Genomic DNA, 26,756 nt, shown 5'->3' with positions numbered 1-26,756 from the left:
ACGCACACCTTGACAATAGAATCACCATTGGCTAGTACATTTTCTTGTTTACCCACAAGACAGATAAACTAATTTTATTTTTTATATTTTTTTTACAGAACTTAGGACTGGTGGTGGTGCTTAAGATATTGTGGGTCATTTAGTGTTTCTGTAAAATACACAATTGTATTCGCCTGAAAGAGAATGTCATTTACACCTAAGGATGGCTAGAGGGTGAGTAAATCATGGGATCATTAACATTTTTGGGTGAACTATCCCTTTAAAACCAACGTCCTCTCAGAATCTGATTTGGCCCCTGTGCCGTTGCGGGGCCTGAGGCCGGCCGGATCTGAACACAGCTGGTCCTCCTCATCCGATCTGGAGACGAGCGGGTTCAGGCTGGCAGAGATGGAGAAAGATTGCATTTATTTATTGGATGTGCCGAACTGTCACTTCCTGTTTTGATCGGCTATTGCTTCCTGCCTTGTTGGAAAAAGGAATTAGATGCATTTGTAATTATAAATGTATCTAATGCCATTTTCACAGCCTTTTTGTGAGATGCATCACAATATTCTTCACAAGCTAGGGATGATTTTGTGCTCAAACCACTGCTAAACATGATGATATTTTATCAGGGTGTCCGCGGGGTTTTAAAAAGTATTAAAAAGTGATAAATCAAATTTGTCAAATTTAAGGCCATTAAAAGTGTTAAATGTGGTCTCAAAGGTATTATTTTTTCAGAGACTATCAGGTGTCCTATTCTGATTGAAACTCTATCTGCGTTCGCGTTAGTTCGTTTAAATATGGGCTTCAGCATATCTGGGCACATAATCAAAGATCTTTCGTCTCCGTCTCAACGTATGTTTGATGCTGACGTCATATTCAGCGGTCGTTCGGCATCATCTCAGAACACTGCGCACTCAACAAGTGGCTGGCTTACGTTTTATTTTAGACTTGCTTCAAGGCATATCTTCAACGACTATCCTCATAAGAGCAATCTTAAAGGATTTATATAAAGCCTAAAATGAACAAAAAGAGTTGTGAGAGAATGAGGCGCGATCCATATAAACAGATCCGCGTGTCTGTCTGCTCTTAAAGGGACAGCAGCCAATAAAGCTTCCTGTCAGTAAAGTTAAAGAACAAAGGGAACAGAGAAAATGACTCGCTGCTCTTGACTAAATAACTTTTGTAGCTTTAATAAGGATTAACTATTTAATTTATAGTTTATAAATTTAAGACAGGAAGGGCAGGAGTAAACGTGACATTTATTATGGGTTTATGTTAGCATTGTTTTAAGTTTACTTAAATTAAAAACTGTTATATTTTTGAAGCCTAATAATAAATGTAAAAAAAAAAAAAATCAGTAGCTGTATTAATATCAGTAATACTGGCCTTCATTCATAAAAAGATGCCATTTAAACAAGTATTTAAAATATCCTGTCTTTATGTTGTTTCTATATTAATTTGAATAACTGTGAAATTATTATATAAAAAATAATTAAAAACGTACAAAAAATCTTTCTTTATTGCAATTAATTGCGATTAATCACAGAAAAATATGTGATTAATCTAGTTAAAGTTTTTAATCGATTGACAGCACTAGTTTTTAGTATTTTGTTAAATTCAACAATTTATCACAGTTATAGAAATGTAATATTTGTCTCAAGTTTTGTTGTTGGAAAAAACACACTAAATAATTTAATAATTTAATTGCTGAATTGCTAATTATTAATTGAAATCAAATGTGTATGCAATAATGCTTCTCCTGAACCGACCTTTGTGAATGTTGAGATGTATTTTACTGTGTCTGAATGATAACTTATAACAGATTTCCTCCTGCTGTCGATTCTAAATCTATTCTTTTTTTGTATGTTATATATGTCAAAATCGGTGTAAATAATAGAAAGGTCGCTGATTAACACTTGCAATTCGGTGTGGTGATGGTTTTAAAAAATATTCTGAAGGTAGTAAAAAAGGTATTAAAAAGTAGTAAATTTAACTTAAGGATTGCTGTATATACCCTGTTTATTCTTGCGTATGTAAAGCTCATGATGTCTATTTTCGCTGGGGAGTGATCTTGTTCATTTTTGCAAATAGATTTATCAAGTAAATTATTTTTAAAAATAATTATTCATATATATTTTTATATTATTTTATATAACTTTTTATATTGTTATATTACTATTTGTATCTATTTATTATTTTTTAATCATAACTTTCTCTAGTTTAATTCTGTTCTGGTTTGTTTGGGTCATTAGTATTATTAGATGACTCCTCATCCCTGGATGACCTTCCGTCTCGCACATAAATATCATATAATAATAATAATAATTAAAAAAAAAGATGCTCTTAATTTTGTATATTTGTATAGCATTTTACACAATACATATTGTTTTAAAGCTGCTTTACAGAGATGTAAAGAAAACAGCCCAGCTCGTGAAGGCGTGCAGTGGGCGGAGCTAAAGACACACACACACACACACACACACACACACACACACACACACACACACACACACACACACACACACACACACACACACACACACACACACACACACACACAATACATCATGGCATCATCCCTGGATGACTTGATTCTCTATATGTTGGTGTTGTTCACATTATATGCTCTTACGTGTAGCCAATAAAACACACACACACACACACACACACACACACACACACACACACACACACACCTACACACACACACACTTGATGCAGTTTCACTCACCGCCTGCGGTTTCCACTCATGACCAGGAACAAACACACACACTTGCAGAACTCCGGGAGCACAAACTGCATCCACTGTTCCCCTAACACTGGGTTATTTGTGAAGCTGAACATGGTGATCTTTCACACACACACACACACACACACACACACACACACACACACACACACACACACACACACACACACACACACACACACACACAAACACACACTTTAGTGACATTGTTGATCTTGTGTCTAAACACAACGCCATCCCGTAACCCGAACAGAGATTGTTGATGGATGCACTCTTGCTCTCGCTCTGGGTTGTGTGAGCGTGTGTGTGTGTGTGCGTGTGCGTGTGCGTGCTCATTCGCGAGAAGTGGCCATACAAGCAGTTTATTTTATTTTTCTATTTTTGTAACATTTTGGCCATGTTTAGCATGAATCAATTCTTTAACAGTGTAAATAAGTCAGAATGCATGAAATAGCAGTTCTACAGTGTTCAGTTAAGCAGACACAATGGCAGTGATTACAACTTGTACTCATAATGATAAACATTCAAAGGATAATTCATTGATTTAAATTTTTTCCCTTGCAGTTACTGCAGGATGCTTTATTGTTGTGCATTTGATTGATTTTGAATACATTTTTGATCAAAGCCCTTACTTTGGCCACGTGTCTAAAGCGGTTTTTCACACGGCTGGCAGGCGTATTCAATTGATTTCAATGGAAGTGCTGCGTTTTTAGAACGCCATGAGCGAAACGAGGCGATGAGTGGCTATTTCACGATCAAGTGCTGATCGTGCTGCGTTTTTTACCGGAGAGTTGAAGAATGTTTAACTTTGAGTAAAATGCAGCACTCATTGTCACTTTTCACTCAGCCGTCCAATCACAGTGGGGGAGGACAATGAGCATAATAACGGAAGAAAATTATTTAAAACAAAAGCCAGAGCAAATACTTTACATTTTATTGGCATTTTTTTATCGGCAGACACAAACTATCTGTGAAATGAGATAGAAGTAACACTTCCACAGATATTCTCAACTGGAAAAAAAACGCTGTGCTACCAAAACGCTCTCAAGCGCCCACAGCGAGGCGTTTTCAGCTGTTAAAAAATGGTTGATTATTGATCTTTGTTGTTTAATACTCCACCAAATAATCCACCAGCTTCCTTGCTGAAGTGAGCCGAACCCTCTGTACATTTCACCTTCCCTTATCCTGTCGTCCAGCACGCACGGGAAGCCAGCGGCTCTGTGTCCGCTGGAAGATAGTAAAGGAAGGTCTGCGGTGACGTCAGGCCGTCTGATTGGAGCGCGGCGCTCTGGGATGTTTGTCCAAGCGCTGTCAGGGTCTGACACGGGCCGAGCTACAGGATGGGAGATAAGGATCCGGTTTCAGCGCAGCACATTTCTGCTCGACTGAATCATCTGCAAAAACAGGGGTACACAGACAGCGAAGAGGTTCACACAAAAACAGGCCACACGAAAGTACATTCAGTCTGGAATCTGACTCCAGCGGTCAGTAACATGGGCTAGGATCAGAAAATAAGGGTACTGGACTATCTGAAATATTTATTGCAAACTGTCAGAAAAGTTTGGGCTTGGTAACTTTTATCATTTTAAAATAAATAAATCAAGGAGGCATTAAATTGATCAAAGTAAAAAGATTTAAAATGTTCCAAAATATTTCTATTTCAAATAAATGCTGTTCTTTTGAACTTTCTGTTCATCAAAGCATCCTTCAATAGTTTGCACAGAAATATGAAGCATATTATAATGATTTCTGAAGGATTATGTGACTGGAGTAATGATGCTGAGAATTCAACTTTGATCACATGAATAAATTACATTTTATTCATGTATATTTTAATAGAAAACAATAATTTATTTAGTTATTTGTTTTTTTGCGCACAAAAACTATTCTGGTCGCTTCATAAATGATTGTAGAGCCGCTGTAGTGAGATGGGCTTTGTAACGACGTCTTTAGTGCCTTTATGGGTCTTGAGAGAGGAAATGACATTGGTGTCAATGAAGGCCTTTCTGAGCCATCGGATTTCAACACTAATATCTTCATCTGTGTCTGAAGATGAACGGAGGTCTGACGACTGTCCAACCACTGGAGGTTAAGTAATAATGACTGGATTTAAATTTTTGGGTGAACTAACCCTTTAATGTGAAGAGTCATTTCTTATTACTTCCTATGATAAGCAAGCACACTACATCACAGAAAGGGCTGGGAATATTGAAGCTCTCCTCTTGTTTTATTGCAGACCTTAATAAGCACATGGCTCAAACTTACAAAACATTGAGTCAAACAAGTCTGTAGCTTTACAAAAGGAATATGCTACAACTTCTATAAAAATGAATAAGTAAAATAAAATGTGTGCTTCCTGTTTTACAGGAGCAGACTATACAAAACAGACATCTGTTAAATTAAGTGCTTCCAATGCACAAAGTGCAATCTTACTGTAACATAAATTTACATAATACCAATATACTTAAAACTGTAAGGTTTTGAAACTAGTTTGATTTAACCCACTGGTAATAAAAAAGTGCAATCTTACAACTGTTGCATCAACTCTTGAATGATACTACAACAGTCCACTGTGAAAATGAAAGCTATAACTGCGTAGCTTCTAACCGTGCGTTCACACCGCCGCCGGCGAGAGCGTCAAAATTCGCTCTTGCCGCCCTGCCAACGACGCTGTAGAAAGCTTTGTGGACGCGCTGTTGCTCTGACGTAGATCAAATGTTTTTTCTTTTTTAAACTGTATTTATTATCTTTTTTATTATATAGTGTTTCATTTGAGAAAAACTATTGTCAATATCATACACACACAGAAGAAGATCTTCACGGCAACCCATCAAAATAAGTTTGCTATTATATAATACTATGCACAATTGTAAATGTCTTAATGTAATATTACTACTACTAATAATAATAATAATAACAACATTGCAATAATTATTAAAACTTTATTTTTAAAGGAATAATTACACTATTTTCCTTTCATGTTTTGATTTTAAATGTAAACCTCTGTTGTGCAGCAGCACATTGTTTGCCAAAAAATGGAAGGGTTTATTTGGATTTCATTTTATTTAAATATTATAATGTTTTATGCCTTCATTAAAAAAAAAAAAAAAAAACTTTCCAGAAAAAATGTCATAGTGCCCTATTATTGTAATTTATTTAATATATCTCTTTATTCTATTGCATTTATTTGAGGTGTTGTTTGAAATTTGTTTAATTGTTCTTACTTTATTACTCTCTTTTTACTTGTTTTTTAAATGAAAATTAGATGTTGCATTGCAGAAAAGTCACCTTTTCTTGGTATATGCTGTGACTTTTTTTTTTGCTGTGAAAATTGCAATCGGCAAAAATCGCTATGGGCTGGTCGCACTTCAGAAATCAGAATCGGCCAAGAAAAAAGCAATCGGTGCATCTATGGATTAGTTTAATCATACTCCTTGCGGAGCTGTTTATGTGTATATCAGTATTAAACCAGTCAACGTGTTGTGATGGTTTGAGTTTAAAGCACGTGTTAAGCTGTGGTCTGGATGAGGTATATTCCAGTTGTACTGTGGTTAGTATACAGCAGGTTTGGCTGTTGAGTTGGAGGAGGTCATTGTGAGCATTGTGTTGGTGCTTTGGGTCAGGGGGAGGATCTGTCCTCTTTCAGGGTTTCCTCTCTTTAATGAAGCCTCTCTCTTTTGTTTTCTATTCTGATTTTCTTCCCCTGAGTGTGCAGCACGCTACGTCTCAGGAGAAACCTTGCACAATCAGGGTTACTGTGTCTTACAATGATGAATATTCAGGGTGTTCTGACAGCACGAGTGATCTAACTCTTTTGTTTTATTATATGCATTAATTTTAAAAAAAGCATTTCATACTTTAATGTAGTGTTGTCACGATACCAAAATTATGACTTCGATACGATATCAGACTAAAATATCGATATATCGATACTAAATCGATACCACAGTAAAAAAATAAATAAATAAATAAGATAAGATGCTTAATATGACAACAGAACTTGTTATTATTCATTGTTATTTTTTACTAAAAATTCATGTGGCCAGCATGTTCCTTAGGGTTGGGCATCGTTTTGATTTGAACAATTATTGATCAATTGATCAATTATTATTAAAATTATCTCACAAATTTTTGCTATCTTAATGTATTTTTTACAACGGGGTAATTGTGTTGCAATAGCTTACACACAGCTCAAGAAAGCTTGATTTCGAATGGTATATTGAATTTAAAAAGACGAGTAAACAGTAATAAAATAAGAACAAATAAACAGATTACAAACAATAGCACAAATAAATGCAATTGAATAGAAGATACAAATTAAACAGACTGCTTTATTTTTTCAGGTAGGTCTAACATTCAGATAAGGAACTGAATTAAAAAAATGCATAGTAATTACATTTAAAACAACATTGGATAATGTTCTTTGTAAAAAATTCAATAGCGTACAGATGAAACTATTAAAGTTACACAAGTTGATCAGTCAAGAGCAGTGTGATCGTTTGTCTTTTTGTAGTTTGAATAGCAAATGACTGCGGTCCCTTTAAGACTAACAGACGCATGGATCCTGCACACTGTTCCTGTTACTCGTTCTTCCTGAACTGTTTGCGACTGTGTTTACGTTAATACTCTTCCAGATGTGCACTGATAATTCTTTGAGTGTATTTGACCAATAATAAGCTGGAAAAGGAAGCAAATGTTTGCACTTGTATCATGTCAGAGGCGGCTTTATTAGGGTAGGCTATGTGTGTGTGCGCTTCAGATGTGAGCACGAAATCTGCGGGGATTAGTAGAATTAATTTATGTGCAATCCCGCGCGAAATTCAGACCGATCACACACTAACACTAACACACTGTCATGAGGAAAAAGTCCAGCAGAACGCGCGTTCGCCGTGCTCAGAGGTTAACCGGGCTGAGTGAGAATATGCCGGTGTGTGTCAACACACTAACACACTGTCATGAGGAAAAAGTCCAGCAGAACGCGCGTTCGCCGTGCTCAGAGGTTAACCGGGCTGAGGGAGAATATGCCGGTGTGTGTGTCAACTCGCTGACGGTCAGAGAGGAGAGCGCAGCTGATATCGATACTGTAAAAACTGAGAATCGTATCGTTTCAGATATTCCAGTATCGATATATATCGAAATATCGATATTTTTGACGACACTACTTTAATGCATTCTGATGAGCACTTTTTATATACACTACAGTTATAAAGTTTTTATTATTTATTTAAGAAATTAATACTTTTATTCAGAAAGGGCACATTAAATGCATTGACAAAGACTGTAAAGACATGTATAATATAATGATCAATGATGCTGAAAATTCAGAATTGCTCACAGGAATGAATTGCAATATATTCACATAGAAAACAATTATTTTAAAATGTAATATTTCACTCTTTTTACTGTACTTCTATTTTATCTTTATATATATATATATATGTGTGTGTGTGTGTGTGTGTGTGTAAACATTAAATATTTTATTTAAATAAAAACATATTAAATGTAATATCTAAATATATATATATAATATAATATGGGGGGGGGGGGGGTTAATAGTTATTCACCATTCTTAGAAAAAGATAATTTTAACCTTAAAAAATTTTTGATGAAAAATATTCATTATATAAAAAAAGGTGATTAAAGCTTGTGTGTTTTTGTAAAAATGTATGAGATCAAATCAAATATAAAAAAAAATACATTGCAAAAAAGACAAACTTTCAATGCTTTTTAAACTATTTAAGCTTTAGTTATTTTTTATCATCTTGTCTTTATCTGCCATTGATCATTTATGAGTTTAATGTCTGAATCTTCCCCACCTGCCTGTGATTCTTCTTTTCCAGAAAACCTTTTCTTCCTGCTAGGCTGCCTAGCGAGCATCTAATGCATATTTATTCCACATGAATCTCGCTCATGGATCTTTTGTGCGCTCTAAATTGTCCCGAGTCTCCCAACAATTGGTCCATTCAGGAGCGCTTGATTGGGTTTGCCTTTGGCCGGCGTGGGAGAGAGTCGAGCCGAGAGCATGAAAGGAGAAACCGCGAGGACGCACAAAGCCTGTTGTGTTGTTGTTTGTGGCTCTATTTATTATAAGATTGTTGCTTTGACGATGTGATGTGCAGCTTTTGGTTGCATTGATGATCGGAAGGAGTAATTCATTAAAAAGTGGTGATTGTGAATGCAAAACTCGCTGCTCGAGATGTTGAGGGTGGTTGCTAGGGTGTTGCTTACTTTCTCTTTCAAACACTTCTCCGTCAGTGTTACCGTGGACGCGAGGTGGTTGTGGTTACTACAGTGATAGAACAAAGTACCACGACCCCTGGAATGCTGTGAAAGAATGTGGCGTGTGGGGAGGGGGGAGAATAAGCCACAGCGGCTCTGATAACAGAAGAACCGGACAATACTAAACCCTCTGATGACCCTGAAGGGGTTTATTGGCCATTTTAATGGTGCTTCATAAATAATATGCAGATACTGTTGTGGACAGGGAAGGTTCTTGAAATCAAGGTGTGTGTACACTGTCAGGAAAAAAAGGGACATTTCTGTCACTGGGGCGGTACTCTAAGGTACAAAACCGAAAAGGTACTAATATGTACCTTTAAGGTTCTACTATGTACCAGGGATGGAAATTAGCACCGCCACCAGCCAAATGCGGGTGATTTTGAGCTGTGGCGGGTAAACTCGCATCACCTACCGGCCATCTTGGCCAGCAAATAAAAATAGCATACTGTTTCCCCTCTTTGTAAACTTTAATCAATGCATGCGAGTGCGGGCATATGTCCGAATATGACCCATGGAGAAATGACCAGTCGTTTTCGCTGTCATTCCCCGGATGTAGTGCCAGAAGACGCGAATAAGAACTTGCGCACGCTGAGAGAAGATCCGTCACTGCGCATCATCCGAGAGCGCGCACTCGTCTCAGAGCGCGGCGCGCAAATATTGAGTTATTTTTCAAGTCTTGCTCTTAAACGGACAAACTCACACAAGAAGTATGTCAACATGTCCATCTTGATGAGTATCCAAGCAGACATAGTCTGTATATACCTCAAGTGAACTGTATAGAGTCGAGAAAGACGAGCATATCCTTCTATTGGGTCTTAAAGGGGCAGTAGCCTTTACTGCTCTGTTTAATGTCAAACAAAAGGACATCACGCACTGCTCTTGATTGAATAGCTTTCGTAAGTTTAATAAGGATTAATCTTTAATTTAAACAGTTAAATATGCAGTTATTTTACATTTGATTACTTTATTCAATTTCTGTACCTTTCTGCAGGCCAGTAGGCCTGTGCATTATTATTTAATGTACACATAAGTGAGGTCAAGAACAAAACACATTTTAGTTTGAATTTTATTTTATACTGTTGGTTGTTGCAATGTGCTAAATAAATATTTGCATAATTTGTAATTGATTTATTACTTGAAACGTTAATATTAATTAAGGGAATTGTAATGCCTTGATTTTTTAGTAAGGTTACACAGTCATAGCATTAGCCATAAATGCAATGGATAATTGGCATAATTTCTTAATTTCTAGTGTTTCGGTTTCAGCCAATAATTTTTATTTCTGTGCATCCCTACTGACAATGTTCTGCTCGGTGTGTCGTCAACACGCTTCAGAAGATGCCAAAACTAGTAGTTTCATTGTTGGCACTAAAAACCTAAAACTGGAAGCCATAAAAGACCACAAATCATCCAAATGCCACATCCAGGTAAAAAAAAAAAAAAAAAAGAGCAAACAGAGCCCTACTCATTTAATAAAATGTATATCAGTTCATGGTTTGTGTGTGTATAAGAGAAAATGTCAGCATTTCATTGAGACTTGAGATTAAATAAACTGCTTAAGTATTGTAGAGCTTGTAGTATTCATTTTTCACGTGCAGTTACACATTATCGGTTAAAAACAAGAAAGTGGCTGGTAGATTTTGAAATCCACCAGCCACAGTGGCCGGTGGACAAAAAAGTTCATTTCCATCCCTGCTATGTACCTTTAAGGTACTAATTTTCACTCTTAAAGTACTGATATTTACCTTTTAAGGTACTAATATGTACCATTTAGGGGTGAGTAAGGTGACAGCACTGTACCTTTTTTTCTGAGAGTGTATGTTTGTATTTTCAATTTTATATTTTCTTATGCCCCTTCTGCTCATCAAGACCTGCAATAAATTTGATCAGAAATACAGTAAAATAAATAAATGTGAATATATATATAGTAAATTGTAATTTATTCCTGGGATCAAAGCTGAATTTTAGAATGAAGGCTGGCCTGTGTGGTCCGATCAAACAGACGAGCTACTGGAGCTCAAATTGATCAAGAAGTTAATGCTGGTTCTGATAGAAAGGTGTCAGAATACACAGAGCATCTCAGTTTGTTGCGTATGGGGCCCATGCTGACCCCTGACCCTGCCCAAAGCACCAACAGTGGCACGTGAGCATCAGAACTGGACTACGAAGCAATGGAAGAAGGTGGACTAGTCTGAGGAATCAGGTTTTCTTTTACATCACGTGGATGGCCGGCTTTGTGCTCTGTGTGCGTGGCTTACCTGGGGAACACATGGCCTCAGGATGCACTATGGGAAGAAGGCGAGCCGGTGGAGGCAGTGTGATGCTTTGGGCAATGTTCTGCTGGGAAACCTTGGGTCCTCCATCCATGTGTGGATGTTACTTTGACACGCTCCACCTATAAGCATTGCTGAGACCATGTTCAGCCTTTCATGGAAACGGTATTCCCTGCTGGCTGTGGCTCTTCCAGCATAAGCACGTTTTAAAAATGCTTTTAAGTATGTTTGAGCTTTTCAACGCCAGGGCTCTCTGAGACCCAAAAAGAGCACAGGGTAATGGTTTGGGTTAGTCTAGTTTATTTGCTTTATATAAATGAGTTTGTGGTGTCACCTGATTTAGACAAACGTGTATGAGTGGAAGCAAACATGTTTGCAGTTTGTTTTTTGTCCCAGAACATGAAACATGAACATTAGTCACACACTAATGCCACTCCTTAGAGCGGTATGAAGAGTGTGTGTGTGTGTGTGTGAGAGAGAGAGAGAGAGAGAGAGAGAGAGAGAGAGAGAGAGAGAGAGAGAGAGAGAGAGTGTGGGTGTGTGTGTGTGTGTGTGTGTGTGTGTGTGTGTGTTTGAGTGTGACGAAGGATTAGGAACAGATGCTGGTGTTGGCGATAAGCCATATTACAGCTCTCTAAATGTTTTGTTGATGGAGATTTCTGCTCTGGTTCTGTCCTGAAACTCAGATGTGTGTTGTTTATATTCACCAAATCCATGATGACATACTGTTTTAGTATCATTCAACAGGTTTATTTTGTCCAGCTGCTAGCAAATCCACTCAAACTTGGATTTCCATGGCATTGTTGCTAAGATGTTCTTAGTCGTGCTTTAACATGTTGCTATGTGGTGCTTACTGTTAACATTGATGTAACATTTGCCATTCTAATTCAGAGCCGTCTGAGTCTGCCTCTGCAGTTTTCTGAGTCATATTATTAGACATATTTGCATAGCAGATGGTCAGAAGCTCATGAATATTCAGTACTGTTTGTTCATGGTTCTCTTTACATTCTCAAAGACAACCATGAGTTTGTGTGCTTGTGTTTGTGTGTATATTTTGTAGTGTTGAGTTTTATTCAAGTCTGAGTTGAGTCTTGAGTCTTTATCCAATGGAGTCTGAGTTGAATCTGAATCTTTAACCTGTTGAGTCTGAGTCAAGTCTGAGTCGAATCGGAGTCTTTAACCTGTTTTGTATGAGTTGAATCTGAATCTTTAACCTGTTGAGTCTGAGTTGAATCCGAGTCTTTAACCTGTTGACCATGAGTCGGATCAGAGTCTTTAACCTGTTTAGTATGAGTTGAATCTGAATCTTTAACCTGTTGAGTCTGAGTTGAATCCGAGTCTTTAACCTGTTGAATCTGAGTTGGATCAGAGTCTTTAACCTGTTGAGTCTGAGTTTAATCTGAATCTTTAACCAATTGAGTCAATTATGAGTCTTTAACCTGTTGAGTCTGAGTTGAATCTGAATCTTGAACCTGTTGAGTCTAAGTCAAGTCTGAGTCTTTAACCTCATGAATCTGAGTTGAAACTGAATCTTTAACCAATCGACTCAAGTCTGAGTCTTTTATCTGTTGAGGTCGAGTTGACTATGAATCTTTAACCTGTTGAGGTCGAGTTGAATCAGAGTCTTTAACCTGTTGAGTCCAAATCGAATCAGAGTCGAATCTTAATCTTTAACCTGTAGAGTCTGAGTCTTTAACTAATCGATTCAAGTCTGAGTATTTAACCTGTTGAGTCCAAATTGAATTGGAGTTGAATCTGAATCTTTAACCTGTTGAGTCCGTGTTGAATCGGAGTCAACTCTGAGTCTTTAAGCTGTTGAGTGAGTTGAATCTGAGTCTAACCAATCGAGTTTGAGTAAAAATGTATCCGAGTTGTGACAACTCAAGTCTGTTAAAAGCTGGACTCGATTCTGAGCTTGAGTACCTAATCTCTATATATTTGACTTTACGCTTGTGTGTTTGTGTAGTAAATAAGTGTTGTTTGTGAATGTAGGCTTTTGAGCAAAGCCTGTCACGTTTGCAGTCTTTAGAGGTTGGAACTAGTGATGCACTGATATTTCACTGACAATATCGATTTCTCAATTTCTTTTTGATGAACCGATATTGATATGAAAATATGAAAATAAACATTAGTAAACAACAGAAGGCATGTTAAATGATACAGGAAAACTTACTGAAATGTATTGTGTCCAATGCAGTCGATCAATCAGTATTTCAGCTGTAGAAAGACATTGATAAAACAAACAATATGTCACATAAAATTAATATACCTCAGAAAAACCATTCAAGGACCATAAATACATTAGTAAGCTAGAAAAATTAACTCTGGAGAGATAAATATATGCACTATATGACATATTCATATATTTACTTCACGTTATTGATGCCTCCTTCATTATTTAATGTTTATATAACAACAAATTGTAGTATAAACATAATGATATACTTAAAAGGTTGATATAAAAACTGTGTTACCTAGAATTTGAAATGTCTATATGCAACTCTGCTTTTTATTGAATGTTGATTATTAAATAAATTTGATTAATTTATTAAGTAAACTTTTTTAGTTTTTTGGCTTAGTGAAAATCTTAAATTTGTTGCAATTCAATGCACGACTAGTGTGAACAGAAGCTGGCGTTGAGTCAATCATTGACCAGATGTGATATAATATCGTGGATATCCTTCACATTATTACTAAACGCTTCAGAATGGCTGTCAAATTGAAACAAATTCCCTTCGGTTTAGTTGAGGAACATGAGGCTTGATTGATCCCAGTTCTTTGTCTTTGAAGGTCGGGATCGTTTCCAGTCACAAACGGCCTCAAAACTTTTTACTACATGACCAGCCATTACAAACAGACCCACAGCTTGAAACATTAGCAGAGAGTCGATGTCACAACCAACATCAACATATCATCACCGTCAGTCTGGATCCGACTCGAGCGTGTGTCTGAAATAACAGTTCTGAATCTTTGTTCTCTCGCCCACAGAGAAGAAGTCCACGAGAACGCCGTTCGCTGGAGGAAGAGGTTCTCCTTTGTATGCAAAATGAGCGCCAACCCCAACACGGGCATTCTGGACCCCTGTGTGTGTCGCGTCTCTGTGAGAAAGGTAGGGTGAATTTGTTATTAAAGTGAGGTTAAAATTGAGGTCTTAACTCCCGCAGGACTTATGGGCGGAGAGCATGCAGAGTTTAAGTTGAACTTGGAACTAAAATTAACGGCGAAGGTTTTTTTATCACGTTGTCAGCTTGAAGTGTTGCTAATGAGGAGTGTGTTTGGGTGAGGTTGTGTTAAGGTATGTTGGGATAAACATTGATGTCGTTTAGTGTGTCTGACTGTCCCGTCACTGAACTTCACACTCTTCCTGTTTTCATTACAGGAACTCAAAGGAGGAAAAACTTATTCAAAGGTGAGTGAAAGCATCCACAGCTTTCCTTTCTGTATATAGAACTAAGCAATTTAACATTCAGAGGTTCATTCAAACTATTTACTGTATACTTGAAGAATGAATAATACTGAAATCTCAAGTTTTTAATAAAAGAAGGAAATTAATGCTTTCATTCAGCAAGGATGCTTTTCAAAAGTGACAGGAAAGACATTTATAGTGTTATAAAAGATGACTATTTCAAATAAATGCTGTGCTTTTGAACGTTTTGTTTATCAATATTCATGAAAAAAATGCATCACGGTTTGCAGAAAAATATTGATAATAATCATAAGTGTTTCTTGAGCATCAAATAATCAAATGAGAATGATTAGTGAAGGATCATGTGACACTGAAGACTGGAGTAATGATGATAAATTCAGCTTTGCTCACAGGAATAAATTACACTTTACTATATATTCATATATAAAACAGTTCTTTTAAATTTTAATAATATTTCACAATATTACTGTATATATTTTTTCAAATAAATGCAGCCTTGGTAAATATAAAAAGTAAAAACAGTAATGCAGACATAATTAAGCTTGCAAATAACTGAAGGATGCATCTATTTGCTCAACGAATTAAGCCAACTAATATGATTAATTTTTTTCCGAACCAATATATATCAAACAATTAATTGCATCCAAAATATTAGTGTACATAAACATATACATGTATGTGTGTGTATTCAAATGATAATTATACACCGTACATACACATATATTATGTAAACATGTGTTTTTATGTAAAAAACTTTTATTTGGGTGCGATTTAATCGATTTGACAGCACACATTTTTTTATATTTATTTAATATTATGATTATTTATAATATGTAATAATAATTTATTTAAATTATTATATTTAAATATTATTTTTACAAATGCAATGAAAATTCGGGTATCGGTACAAGGTATTCTCGAGTACCAAAAATGTAAATATCGGACTAGTTATGGAAAAATTGGTATCGGTGTATCCCTAGTGTATATCAGTGGTTGTATTAGTGATGTTTGAATCAAGCATCTTTATTATTACTTATTATTTTGCATAAAAAAAATACCATGGATAATATACAGAAGATTAGTACTAAATGATATGCCTATGACTTTGTCACATAAAACTAAAAAGGGTCTATAAAGTGCTGTGTCAATTTGAAATCATGCAGTAAAATAGCAAATTAAATTATTAAATACTGGAAATGCCTCTTTTCTATTGGTCAATGAACCCTTCAGTTGAAATACTCTCAGCTTTATCCTTAAAATCTGCATAAAAATCTCATAAATAAATCTTTTCTATCTGTTCTTTCATGCTGTCCGATGCATGTCATGTGAAAGGACCTTCACAAGGTGTATTTGGAGTCATACTTCATATTAAACTTTACAGCATTATCGTGTACAGGAGTCAACAGCTCACCATGTTGTAAATGCATTTGTCTGGCTTGTCACAAGATTTACACGCTTCTTATGATGCCATGGTCATTTGACCGCGGTCTTCAGGCATGTGACGCTTATCTTACATAAGCAATGCTTATTGCATTCGTGGCGTGACCCGGCGTTACCTTTAATAGTGCTCTAGATAGCACACACAAGTGGGAAATGCTTCATTCTTCATTCTTAATCGACTTTTCCTTGTATTTTCCCCTGCAGCAGGGCTAAGTTTGGATTTCCCGGATCTAAAAATACTCGTGAAGGGCTCTTTAAATACATGCGTCTGTTAGCAGTAGGTGTTCGGGGAAACGAACCCCTTTTGAGTCCTGACAATAAGTCAACAGGATGTTTAACTAGCAGCCCTCTACTAAACATTTACCTAAAGCCAATCGCCAACTTAATGAATGTGCTTACTGTAAGTCGCTCTAGTTGAGAAAATGTCTGTTAGTCAGTTTAGACTTATGATTTTAGACTTTTGCTCAATAAAACTGAAAATGTAAACAATCCTACAATTTTAAAGAAATTAATACTTTTATTGATTGAGGATGCATTAAATTGATCAAAAGTGACTGTAAAGACATTTATAATGTTATAAAAAATTGCATTTCAAATAAATACTGTTCTTTTAAAATTCCTATCCATCAAAGACTCCTGAAAAATAAAATGGTTTCCACAAAAATATGCATTTTCAACATTGATAACAATCATAAATGTCTCTTGATCATCAGATCCTCATATGAGAATGATTAGTGAAGGATCATGTGACACTGAAGACTGGAGTAATGATGAGAAATTCAACTGATCACAGGATTAAATTACACTTTACTATATATTCACATAGAAAACAGCTGTTTTAAGTTGTAATAATGTTTCAGTTTTTACTGTATTTATGATCAAATAAATGCAGCCTTGGTGAGCAGAAAAGACTTCTTTCAAAAACATAATAATAATAAAAAAAGTCTTACAGAGGAAGTGTTTTCTGTCACATTATCTTAGAAACATATGATTAATTTTGTCATCAGTGATATTCCAGTATGGACGGATTCGGTATTCCCCTGTAGCACAGTTCAATCTTACTGTATAATCATATTAGTTATGAAAAGGCAAAATTCAACAAGCTGTTTGGCTGAGAAAGAGCAGGCGGGAGTTCACAGCAGAACAAGCCTGACGTCTACCATATGCTCTCTACCGCTGCCAAACTATAATCAGCGCATATTTCACATTTGCCGTTGCATTATGGGAATCCTGTGCTTATAAACAAAAGCAAATGTCGTCCGTGTCTGTATGCGTCTGATCTTCCCAGCTGGGCTTTGCTGATCTGAACATGGCGGAGTTTGCTGGTTCAGGCTCCACCGCACGCTGCTGTCTGCTGGAGGGATACGACACCAAGAACACGCGCCAGGACAACTCCATCCTGAAGGTCAGAGGTCAAACTCCAGCTGACATACTGCATCATTCTTTTTTCCTTTTTTCAGTACTCTTCCTCATTAGAGACTAGCTGGTATAGCATTTTCTAGCAGGTATACCGGTACACAAAGAGATAAAAGTACAAGTTACAAGTAAAATTGCAACAAATAAATAAATAAAAAATAAAAGTAAAAATGTTATAATAGAAGAGACAGTAGACAGAAATGTATTTAGAATAAATATAAAAACAAACACCTAATATATATATATATATATATATATATATATATATATATATATATATATATATATATATATATATACACACACACACATGCACACACATTATACACATTTTATATATATATATATATATATACACACACACACACATATGTACATACATACATACATACACACACACGATATAACAAAAATATCTACACAATATTTACACAAAAATAAGTAATTAATTAAGTTAACTTAACACTTTTAAAATCAAGCACAGAAGAAAAATCGATAACACCAGGTTGACATGCACATTTCTGCTCTCTCCTATGATTTGTTATTCGTGGTTATGCAATATTCTTACATTTACATTACATTTATGCATTTAGCAGACGCTTTTATCCAAAGCGACTTACAACTCAGGAGTACAGGAAGCGATCCGTCAAGAAGAGGCAAAGAAACGCAAAAAGGGCCCTATATACCAAGATTTGTATTCTACTCAGAGTAGCAAAAACCAGAAAAAGGGAAGAAGAAATGAGAAATAGAGGAGGAAGAGTTTTATTCTTGAAACCCAAATTTTCATCTTGGCCCCAAAATATAGAATTTAAGTCTAAGATTGTAAGTTAAGCAAACATAACTCTTAATGTTCTTTCCCGTCCATGTGAAGGTGACCATTGGAATGACCCTCTTATCTGGAGATCCGTGTTTTAAAACGTGAGTGTGACTTTTCATCATCTTCAGCTGTAAAGTGTGCTCTGGCGCCCCCTTTAGGCTCTTAAATGACAACACAACAAGCAGTAAAGAGTTTGTGAATGACTTAATGACTGTCTGAAATGTGTTTTTCTATAATTTAGTGCACCAAGTACAGCCAAATGTATATCTGTGGCCGGCCGTGACTCTTCCCTGCAGCTGGACTGTAAAGGAGAAGGAACAGCTGAAGTTTTGCTGGCTAAACAGAGGCCTTCTATACTCGGCTCCGGTAAAAGTCACGTTATTAAAGGTGTATTTCATAACAGACATGATATGAGTCATTTGTGTTAGTGGTAATATGAGTAATAAATAAGCAGCTTTAATTGAAAAATCACCATCCGAATGCACAAGTTGTATCACTGAGGTGGCATGCACATATATTTTTATGGATGCCCACATGAGAAACAATTACCGTCCGAATAGGGCTTGAGAATAAATAAAAAAATAGCTGACGAAATGAACACTACTTGACAATCTTGAGTGGCTCATAATTATTATTTTGTCTGTTTTGTTTTCATGTAGCGCTTCCTGAGGAGCTGGATCAGAGTCCCGAGGAATCGTTTCACACGGGTCATTCGCGCAACTCAAGTTATGCCAGTCAGCAAAGCAAACTATCAGGTGTGTGTGTGTGTGTGTCTTCATAGTAAAGGGGTCCTCAGTGAATTCTGAACGTTTTCTTGCGTGCCATTGCCAGTCGCTGATTCAGGAAGTACGCCTACATCTTCCTGTCTTTAGGTCCTTGCTATTGTGTGGGAATGTTTGTTTAACATATTCCTACTGACACTGACACTTCAGGAGTGCAAACACACACATCAGCTTCAGTGTTTGTGTGCTTGTGAAGCTAATTATTGCTGCAATTCACCCGACATATGCTGTGACCGTCTTTGCAATTAAGTTTATTTTCAGTGATTTTGACTGATTGTCAATGAGATCATTTCTTTTTATGCATTTTGTTTAACTTTTGTTTAGTACTTTATCTGTAATTCTTTGCAATAAAGTTACATTAGTTAATGCATCAACTAACATGAGCTAATAAGGAGCAATACACGTGTGACAGTATTTAATAATATTTGTAATGTTAGTTAATAAAAACTGTTCATTGTTAGTTCATGTCAGCTCAGGTCCATTAAATAATATTAACACCGACTCTTTTTGATTTTAATAGTGTATTATTACATTTTTTGATTCATTCTTTATTTTTAACCAGGTTAAAAAAATTAAAAATAAAACTTATTGAGATTAAAATCTCTTTACAAGAGTGACCTTTCCAAGAAGGCAGCTACAATAACATAAACATAAAAATACACATCCAGTCAGAAAACACAGCAATTACAACAGCAGTTTACCAAAGGAGAAAACACATAATCTGTTAAAGGTAACTTAAACTCATTTAACCATAGAAACATAGTCAGCTTTCAGATCTTTTGTAAATTATTAAGCATTATTTATAGCTCTGTTCGAACTCTAAGGGTGCGTTCACACTTGTAGTTCGGTTCGTTTGGTTAGTTTGGTCCGGACCAAAAAACAAAAACAAACATAATAGTCCTGGTCCGCTTAGCGTTCACACGGGCATTTTTAACAGCGAACCTAAAGTTACCGAACCAAAGGCACAGGGAGACGCTCACAACCTGATTGGTCGGCTTATATGACGTAGGAGCTCGCTTACCGAACATTCAGAACAACGCTGTGTGCGGATTACACGCGCGGGCATTTTATGCGTGTACATGGTATTATTTTTTACCAGAGAACTCATGAAGAGCTCATGAAATGTTCAAAACATTCAAAACAACGCTGTGTGCTGGATTAAACGCGATCATTTTATGCGTGTAACACATTTGGCATTATTTTTTACCAGAGAACTCATGAAGAGCTCATGAAATGTTCAAAACAACGCTGTGTGCTGGATTAAACGCGATCATTTTATGCGTGTACATGTGGCATTATTTTTACCCGCTGAGAACTCATGAAGAGCTCATAAAATGTTCAAAACATTCAAAACAGCAGCAGGATTTCCTCCGTTGTGCAGAACAGAGACGGCCGCTGTCGTCTGCACCTGCTAATAATGGGCAACACAGGAACTTTGATGAGAAGAGCCAGGTTTGCTTATTGTGTGTTTTTTCTAGCATTTTCGAAACATGCTCGTCTGACCAAATATTGATGAGGCTCTTCCTCGTTGCTCTACGTTTGCCCTCTAACGTTAAAGTTACTCATTTTGGATAACGTACACCGATCTTTCCGCGTCGTCAAATCAGCTGCATTATGCGTGGCATCTTGTGACATTACGTCCGGTTTTTGGTCCGTTTACATGTCTTTGGTCCGTGTTGCGTTCATATATCAATCGAACCGCACCAGAGTTCGTTTGGAAGCGGACCGAGACCCATCTTTTTAGCGGTCTCGGTCCGCTTGTTTGGTGCGCACCAGAGTTCGGGTGGCAGCGTTCACATATGTTCAAATGAACCGCACTAACCGAGCAACCGCACCAGGGTTCGTTTTAATCGAACCAAACATGACAAGTGTGAACGCACCCTAAGAAACTTTAAGGTGTAACAAATTATTTGAACGAAGATTGTAACAATTTATATTAGAAAAGCTGAGAGACAAGTAAGATTAAATTAAACCACAAATAAATTTATAAATAAAACAAAGTTTTAAAGTAATGAATAAGCTGGTATGTTCCAAAACTATGACAAAATTTGCATTTAGGAGATATAAGCATTCAAATTTTACAGTCTCCCACTTCCGCTAAAACGAATCTCAGATTTTGGTGACATCATTGCAGACTTCACTTTTTCGTCAAATCTTCTGTCCAATCAGAATGCTCTCTAGAGTCTAAAGCCCGCCCCCTACGCTGCTGATGCAGAAATCGGTCAGTTAACACACATTTACTAATTTCTACACGGTGAAAGGCACATAGCACACTATATATGTGATAGGAAACGATTCAGTGTAAATATGCTTTCATTTGAGGCGAATTAAGTCTGTTTTCACGTTAGTTTCACGCACCGCAGCAGCGCACACACCTCAACGGCTCTGGTCTACTACAGACACGAGAGCGCAGAGCGGATCATATGAGCGAGTCTGCGTTGACAACAAACATATCGACCCATTTGAATTCTGCATTTCAAAGCGATCTGGAGGAGATTATGATGGTAAACAGTGTTAGAGGAAACTGGCTTCACCAAACAGAAAGGTCCGCTCTTGCGCTCTAGTCAAACTGTATATTAACGAAACGCTATTGGCTGTTTCAAAAAAGGGGAGCTGCTAACAGCTGAAGCCGTTTCAGAGGAAATCACGTCAACACAATGAATAATGCGGCGCGTTTCAAGGCACTTCAGTGGGCCTTTAAGACTAAAAAAAATGACATTTTGAGATTTTTCTAAAGCATAATGAAACAAACTTGTACTTTGTATTCACAAAAAAAGCCATTGGCAGAACTCTATTCTGTTAGAATGCACGTTTACACAGTTTACTCTGCACACTTTCTGCTTTCTACCATCTTATAGTTTCATAAAGTCGCTCTTCTGTGATGCTGCAGTGCTTTTCAGGTGGAGGTTGAAGTGGTGCATGATGAAACCCTTGTTAATTGAGTGTGCATGTGTGTAGTCTACTGACTGTGTTTGTGTGTGCAGAACGACTATACAGCCGAATCAAATTTTGTTGCAATATTGTCCTGTTTAACACCGTGAAGCTGCTTTGAATCAATTGTCATTGTAAAAGCGCTATATAAATAAAGTTGACTTGACTTGCAGGCTACAGCACCGAGCACTCCTGCTCCTCCAGTCTGTCTGATTTGACCCATCGCAGAAACACGTCTACAGGGAGCAGTGTGAGCACAGACGTCCCTTCTGAGAGCGACAGCCGCCCCGATCGGCCTCCACGACCTCCGCGGCCCATGTTACCCTCCAACAGACCTCCACGGTATTCCCACGTCAGCCGGGCCTGAAATGGGAAATACATAAATCAGGGGTTTTTAAACTTTGTGATATTCAATTTTTTTTTTTTTTTATGAGGGACCCCCTTCCTAAAATCCATCTATTTTTATGTATGAAAAAACATTTAAACTGTTAGATAATTAGTGTGACATTATAAATACAACATATTGTTTCCAAACTTTAATCAGCTATACTTAATGTTGGATGTACAAACCTGAAGTAGAACATTTTCAATCAAAAAGGATTTGTATAAGCAACTTTCACAATAAATGTATGTAAGCAGCTTACGTACTGTGTTACGAACACCAGTGAGCGAGATAAAGGGGACTATAGTAAGAACAATGCACTAGAAAGACACAAAGCAAACATACAATTCTGGAAAGTACGGCAAGAAAGGTGAGGAACATTTAGAAATTAAACAGCTAGAATGTTCGGTAGACTTAATCCATTTATGCTTTCTCTTTTTATTCTATGAAATTTTCTGGGGACCCCTTAGAACCATCTGGAGGACCCCTGTTTGAAAACCCCTGATATAAATCACCGGCATTATTATATTTCATTTTATATATATATATATATATATATATATATATATATATATATATATATATATATATATATATATATATATATATATATATATAATATTAGGGATGCCACAATACTCAATATAATATTGAACCGTTTGATACGGTATTCACGGTTCAATACGCGCTGGTGAATTGCGTTTTTTCCGGTTTTGCATTTAATTATTTATTTCCTTTTTTCTCAGTTTGAAATATTTCTCTCAGTTTATTTCGGCTCTGTTTGAGTGTGCCTGTGAGTCTATGCGCTGATATGAGCAAATATCCAACATATGCACTAAAGTTAGGGGCTGTTAGCCGCGTTTTAAAGCCTTGCCGGTTAAACATTTCATTAGTTTTGCATTGAGCACGCGCACTGAACGTCGAACACACGTGATTACTGGACAGTCTTACTGCACTAATACTGTCAAATACACACAAGGTTAACATATAAACACAGTCGGTTATGTCTAAAGTGAAAGTAAAATCGCATGTTTATGAGATACGAGCAGGTCTTCAATTGACAGCAGCGCAGTCAAATAAAATAACTTTTATCAGTGTTGTATATTGAAGACTATGTAGTTTTAATTTTAGCCTACATTTGTTTATTCAATTTCATACTGAAATGCTACTGTACATCGCTGCCATTGTAAATCTTTATATATATTTATTTTAAATTATGTAATACACTGTGAATGGGTTTTTTAAGTAAAGATGTAAGTTTAAGTAAAGGTTAAGTCTATTAAGTAAAATAAAGAAAGAATATTGCATTTAAAAAAATTCCTTAACCTTTTTCTGTTCTTGTCGCCTAAGAATAGAATAACAAAAAAACAAAAAACAAAATATATATATATAATACTCCGGGCTTAAAGTATTCTGGATCTCTGGTGTGCGGCGTTTGGCGGGAAAAATGCATTAAAAAAAACTGTTGATATCACGTTCGAGGTAAGGAGTTTGCCTACCAATGGTTTGAGAGGAACACCCAGAGTCAGCGGATGTTTTTGAATGTAATAACCACACGAACATCGTAAGTTGACCCCAGACAACAGTATATATTTTTTTTAAAAGCCAGTTCATGACCTCTTTAAGCACACTGATATAGACCATTTCAGAATGTTTGTAAACAATCGCCTCAAGATACTTCCGGGTGGCAGAACGCGAGCGGCTTCTACTGACAAACTGAAGAGATCAGCCGGCTACTGTAAACAGTTACATAGTTAAGAACATTGCTGTTGATTAAAGTTGAAACTATGACGAAAACGTGTTGTGTTTGGGGTTGCGCCATCAGATATACAGGAAAAGGTGTAGGATTTTATCGATTTCATTCAGAAAGAAGTAAATATATGCAGCAAAACCTGTGGGTGAGGAGGCTAAAGCGAGTGGACGTCGTCAAAAGTGGCGCTACAGAGAAGTATTCTCAAAATGGTCCATCTACAAAATCATAGCAGAGCATAATTATCTTCAGCTGGGGAATTTCGAGACTAATATTAGTAAACTTTAGATCTCTTTTAACCCCTTACGATTCAAAGATCATATGGCCTCAGATTACTATTGTTCAACATTCACTGCTCATCACACATTATCTGGACAAACTCAGTATCATCAGAAAGATTAAAGACTCCAGCTTTGATATTTGAACACTGTTTATGATAAAACTGGGTTGCAGTGACATTCAATTCTTAATTTATGTCAGGAGTGCATTATTATCGATCCGTTATGAACGATATTTTGAATAGATTATCAGACGCACTTTATTCTCTCGTCTTCACTGGCTCATTTGTGTTCACAGAGATCGCAAAGAACAGCTTTCAGTTTAGCTCTTAGTTTAAAAGTCCTCATATTTGGAGAAATATTGACATATCACGTTTGCAAAATATTTCGTCATACAGAATACCATTTCTATTCATTTCTCACGGAATTATTCGATATAAAAGAGTTAAAACATGCGCAGAGCTCTCTCCTACTGTCTCGGACATTTCCTCATTCTGGCTCGAACGGGCCTATTCTAAATTTCTATGCGTGAACTAAGAAGCTAATAAACACACGATAACTATGGAATAAGGTTTTTGTGTGATTGTTCATGTGATTTCGGCTATTTTATATCAATAATGGATGTTTACATGACTGCTAACAGGTGTAGTGATTAGTTCCATATAAAATTATAAATATAACATATTTTAACATCGGGAGTTTGTGAGATATTGCAGATGCCACGAGTCATTAAAGTGGATCATTGCATCAAATCAGCTGGGAAACAGCATGACTGCACCGCGAGCCGGCCGCAATCACACAAGGTTTCGTGTTAAACACAGACACCGGAACTTTCAATGTTGCTGCTATAGCTTCAGATACAAAAAATAAAGAAAAAATGTGTGCAAAGGATTTGTTGAAAAGCAGAGAACAGGGAAATAGACTATCTACGATAGCCTAACATATTGTAATTCAAACAGCAACAGTCACTAAAATAACTACTCAATGGTAGGCTGAAGCTCATTTAAAAATTGTGGTATTAGACTAGCACTACATCTACTAGACCAAGGTTAGGCATTTCATGTATTGCTATCTCCTGAATTAATTAATCGGTCCCTCAATAATCATGTTAACTATGTCTGAATACTAGCGTAGCCATAGGAACGCTTCGGCTTTTGCCACCCGGAAGAACGTTTTATACTGTTGTGACGTCATGGTGAATTGTCGTATAAACATAATGTATAAACGGATGTATGTGGTCATGAAATATTTTCCCTCCACTTGTATGTCTGACAGTAAATGTCATTTGGCACTTCCTTCTGTTTATTCCAGGAGGAAACAAGATTCGGTGGAGGATCACCCGACCTGGGTCAACGACACGCGTATAGACGCAGACGACATCGTGGAGAAGATCGTCCAGAGCCAGAACTTCTCTGACAGCAGTAACAATGAAGGTGAGAGTCTCGGCGCTGAATATGTCCGATCACTAATCAGGGATGGCTTTTTTATTTTTTATATATATATTTTATTGAACTTTTACAATAATAACAGGATAAAAACATGGACAGGATAAGGATAAACAAATACATATTGTAATACAAAGAATGTCAAGCATAATGTCTTGAATATATGCTTAACTGGAGCAAGTGTGTATACATCCACAAACAAAAACATACAGCTATACATAAACATACATAAGTATAGGGATGGCGTTTTACATGTGTAATGGAAACAATAATTATTGCACCAATAAAAATAAAGGCTTTAAACATCGCCAGCTCAGTACTGCTTTGCAACACATGCAATTAAAGTCTTTTTAAATTAAATGTGATTTAATGAAATGATTTGCATTGCATATTTTCATTTTTGTATTTCCATCTTATTTTTTATTTAAAAATGAATCTATATATACACCTGTGTGTTTATTAAATTAATTATAATCATTATTATATATGTATATATTACATAAAATTTGAATTTATAGAATAATCTATTTTTTATTTATCTGCATAAAATGCAGTGTGTGCGTCTGTGTGAGTGTGTGCATGTCTGTGTGAGTGTGTGCATGTCTGTGTGAGTGTGTGCATGTCTGTGTGAGTGTGTGCATGTCTGTGTGAGTGTGTGCATGTCTGTGTGAGTGTGTGCATGTCTGTGTGAGTGTGTGCGTCTGTGTGAGTGTGTGCGTCTGTGTGAGTGTGTGCGTCTGTGTGAGTGTGTGCGTCTGTGTGAGTGTGCGTCTGTGTGAGTGTGCGTCTGTGTGAGTGTGTG

General features: G+C 36.6%; 1 protein-coding gene across 3 annotated transcripts in view; it reads left to right on the top strand.

The window, feature by feature from the left end:
* The window catches only part of eeig1a (estrogen-induced osteoclastogenesis regulator 1a), a 47,498-nt gene that overhangs the window by 15,386 nt on the left and 5,356 nt on the right, over window positions 1–26,756 (top strand). For 2 of the 3 annotated variants that reach the window (XM_067414525.1, XM_067414526.1), the window contains exons 3-10: window positions 14,275–14,395; window positions 14,666–14,695; window positions 17,442–17,558; window positions 18,441–18,487; window positions 18,628–18,773; window positions 19,046–19,141; window positions 22,273–22,441; window positions 25,821–25,942. In XM_067414525.1, the coding sequence (XP_067270626.1) occupies window positions 14,275–14,395; window positions 14,666–14,695; window positions 17,442–17,558; window positions 18,441–18,487; window positions 18,628–18,773; window positions 19,046–19,141; window positions 22,273–22,441; window positions 25,821–25,942 (848 nt within the window). The remainder of the gene's footprint in view (window positions 1–14,274; window positions 14,396–14,665; window positions 14,696–17,441; window positions 17,559–18,440; window positions 18,488–18,627; window positions 18,774–19,045; window positions 19,142–22,272; window positions 22,442–25,820; window positions 25,943–26,756) is intronic. The other variant, XM_067414527.1, reaches the window with a different exon arrangement.

This window comes from Pseudorasbora parva, chromosome 13 (assembly GCF_024679245.1).
Source record: "Pseudorasbora parva isolate DD20220531a chromosome 13, ASM2467924v1, whole genome shotgun sequence".
Classification (NCBI taxonomy): domain Eukaryota; kingdom Metazoa; phylum Chordata; class Actinopteri; order Cypriniformes; family Gobionidae; genus Pseudorasbora; species Pseudorasbora parva.
This window is presented reverse-complemented; position numbering and strand designations above follow the sequence as displayed.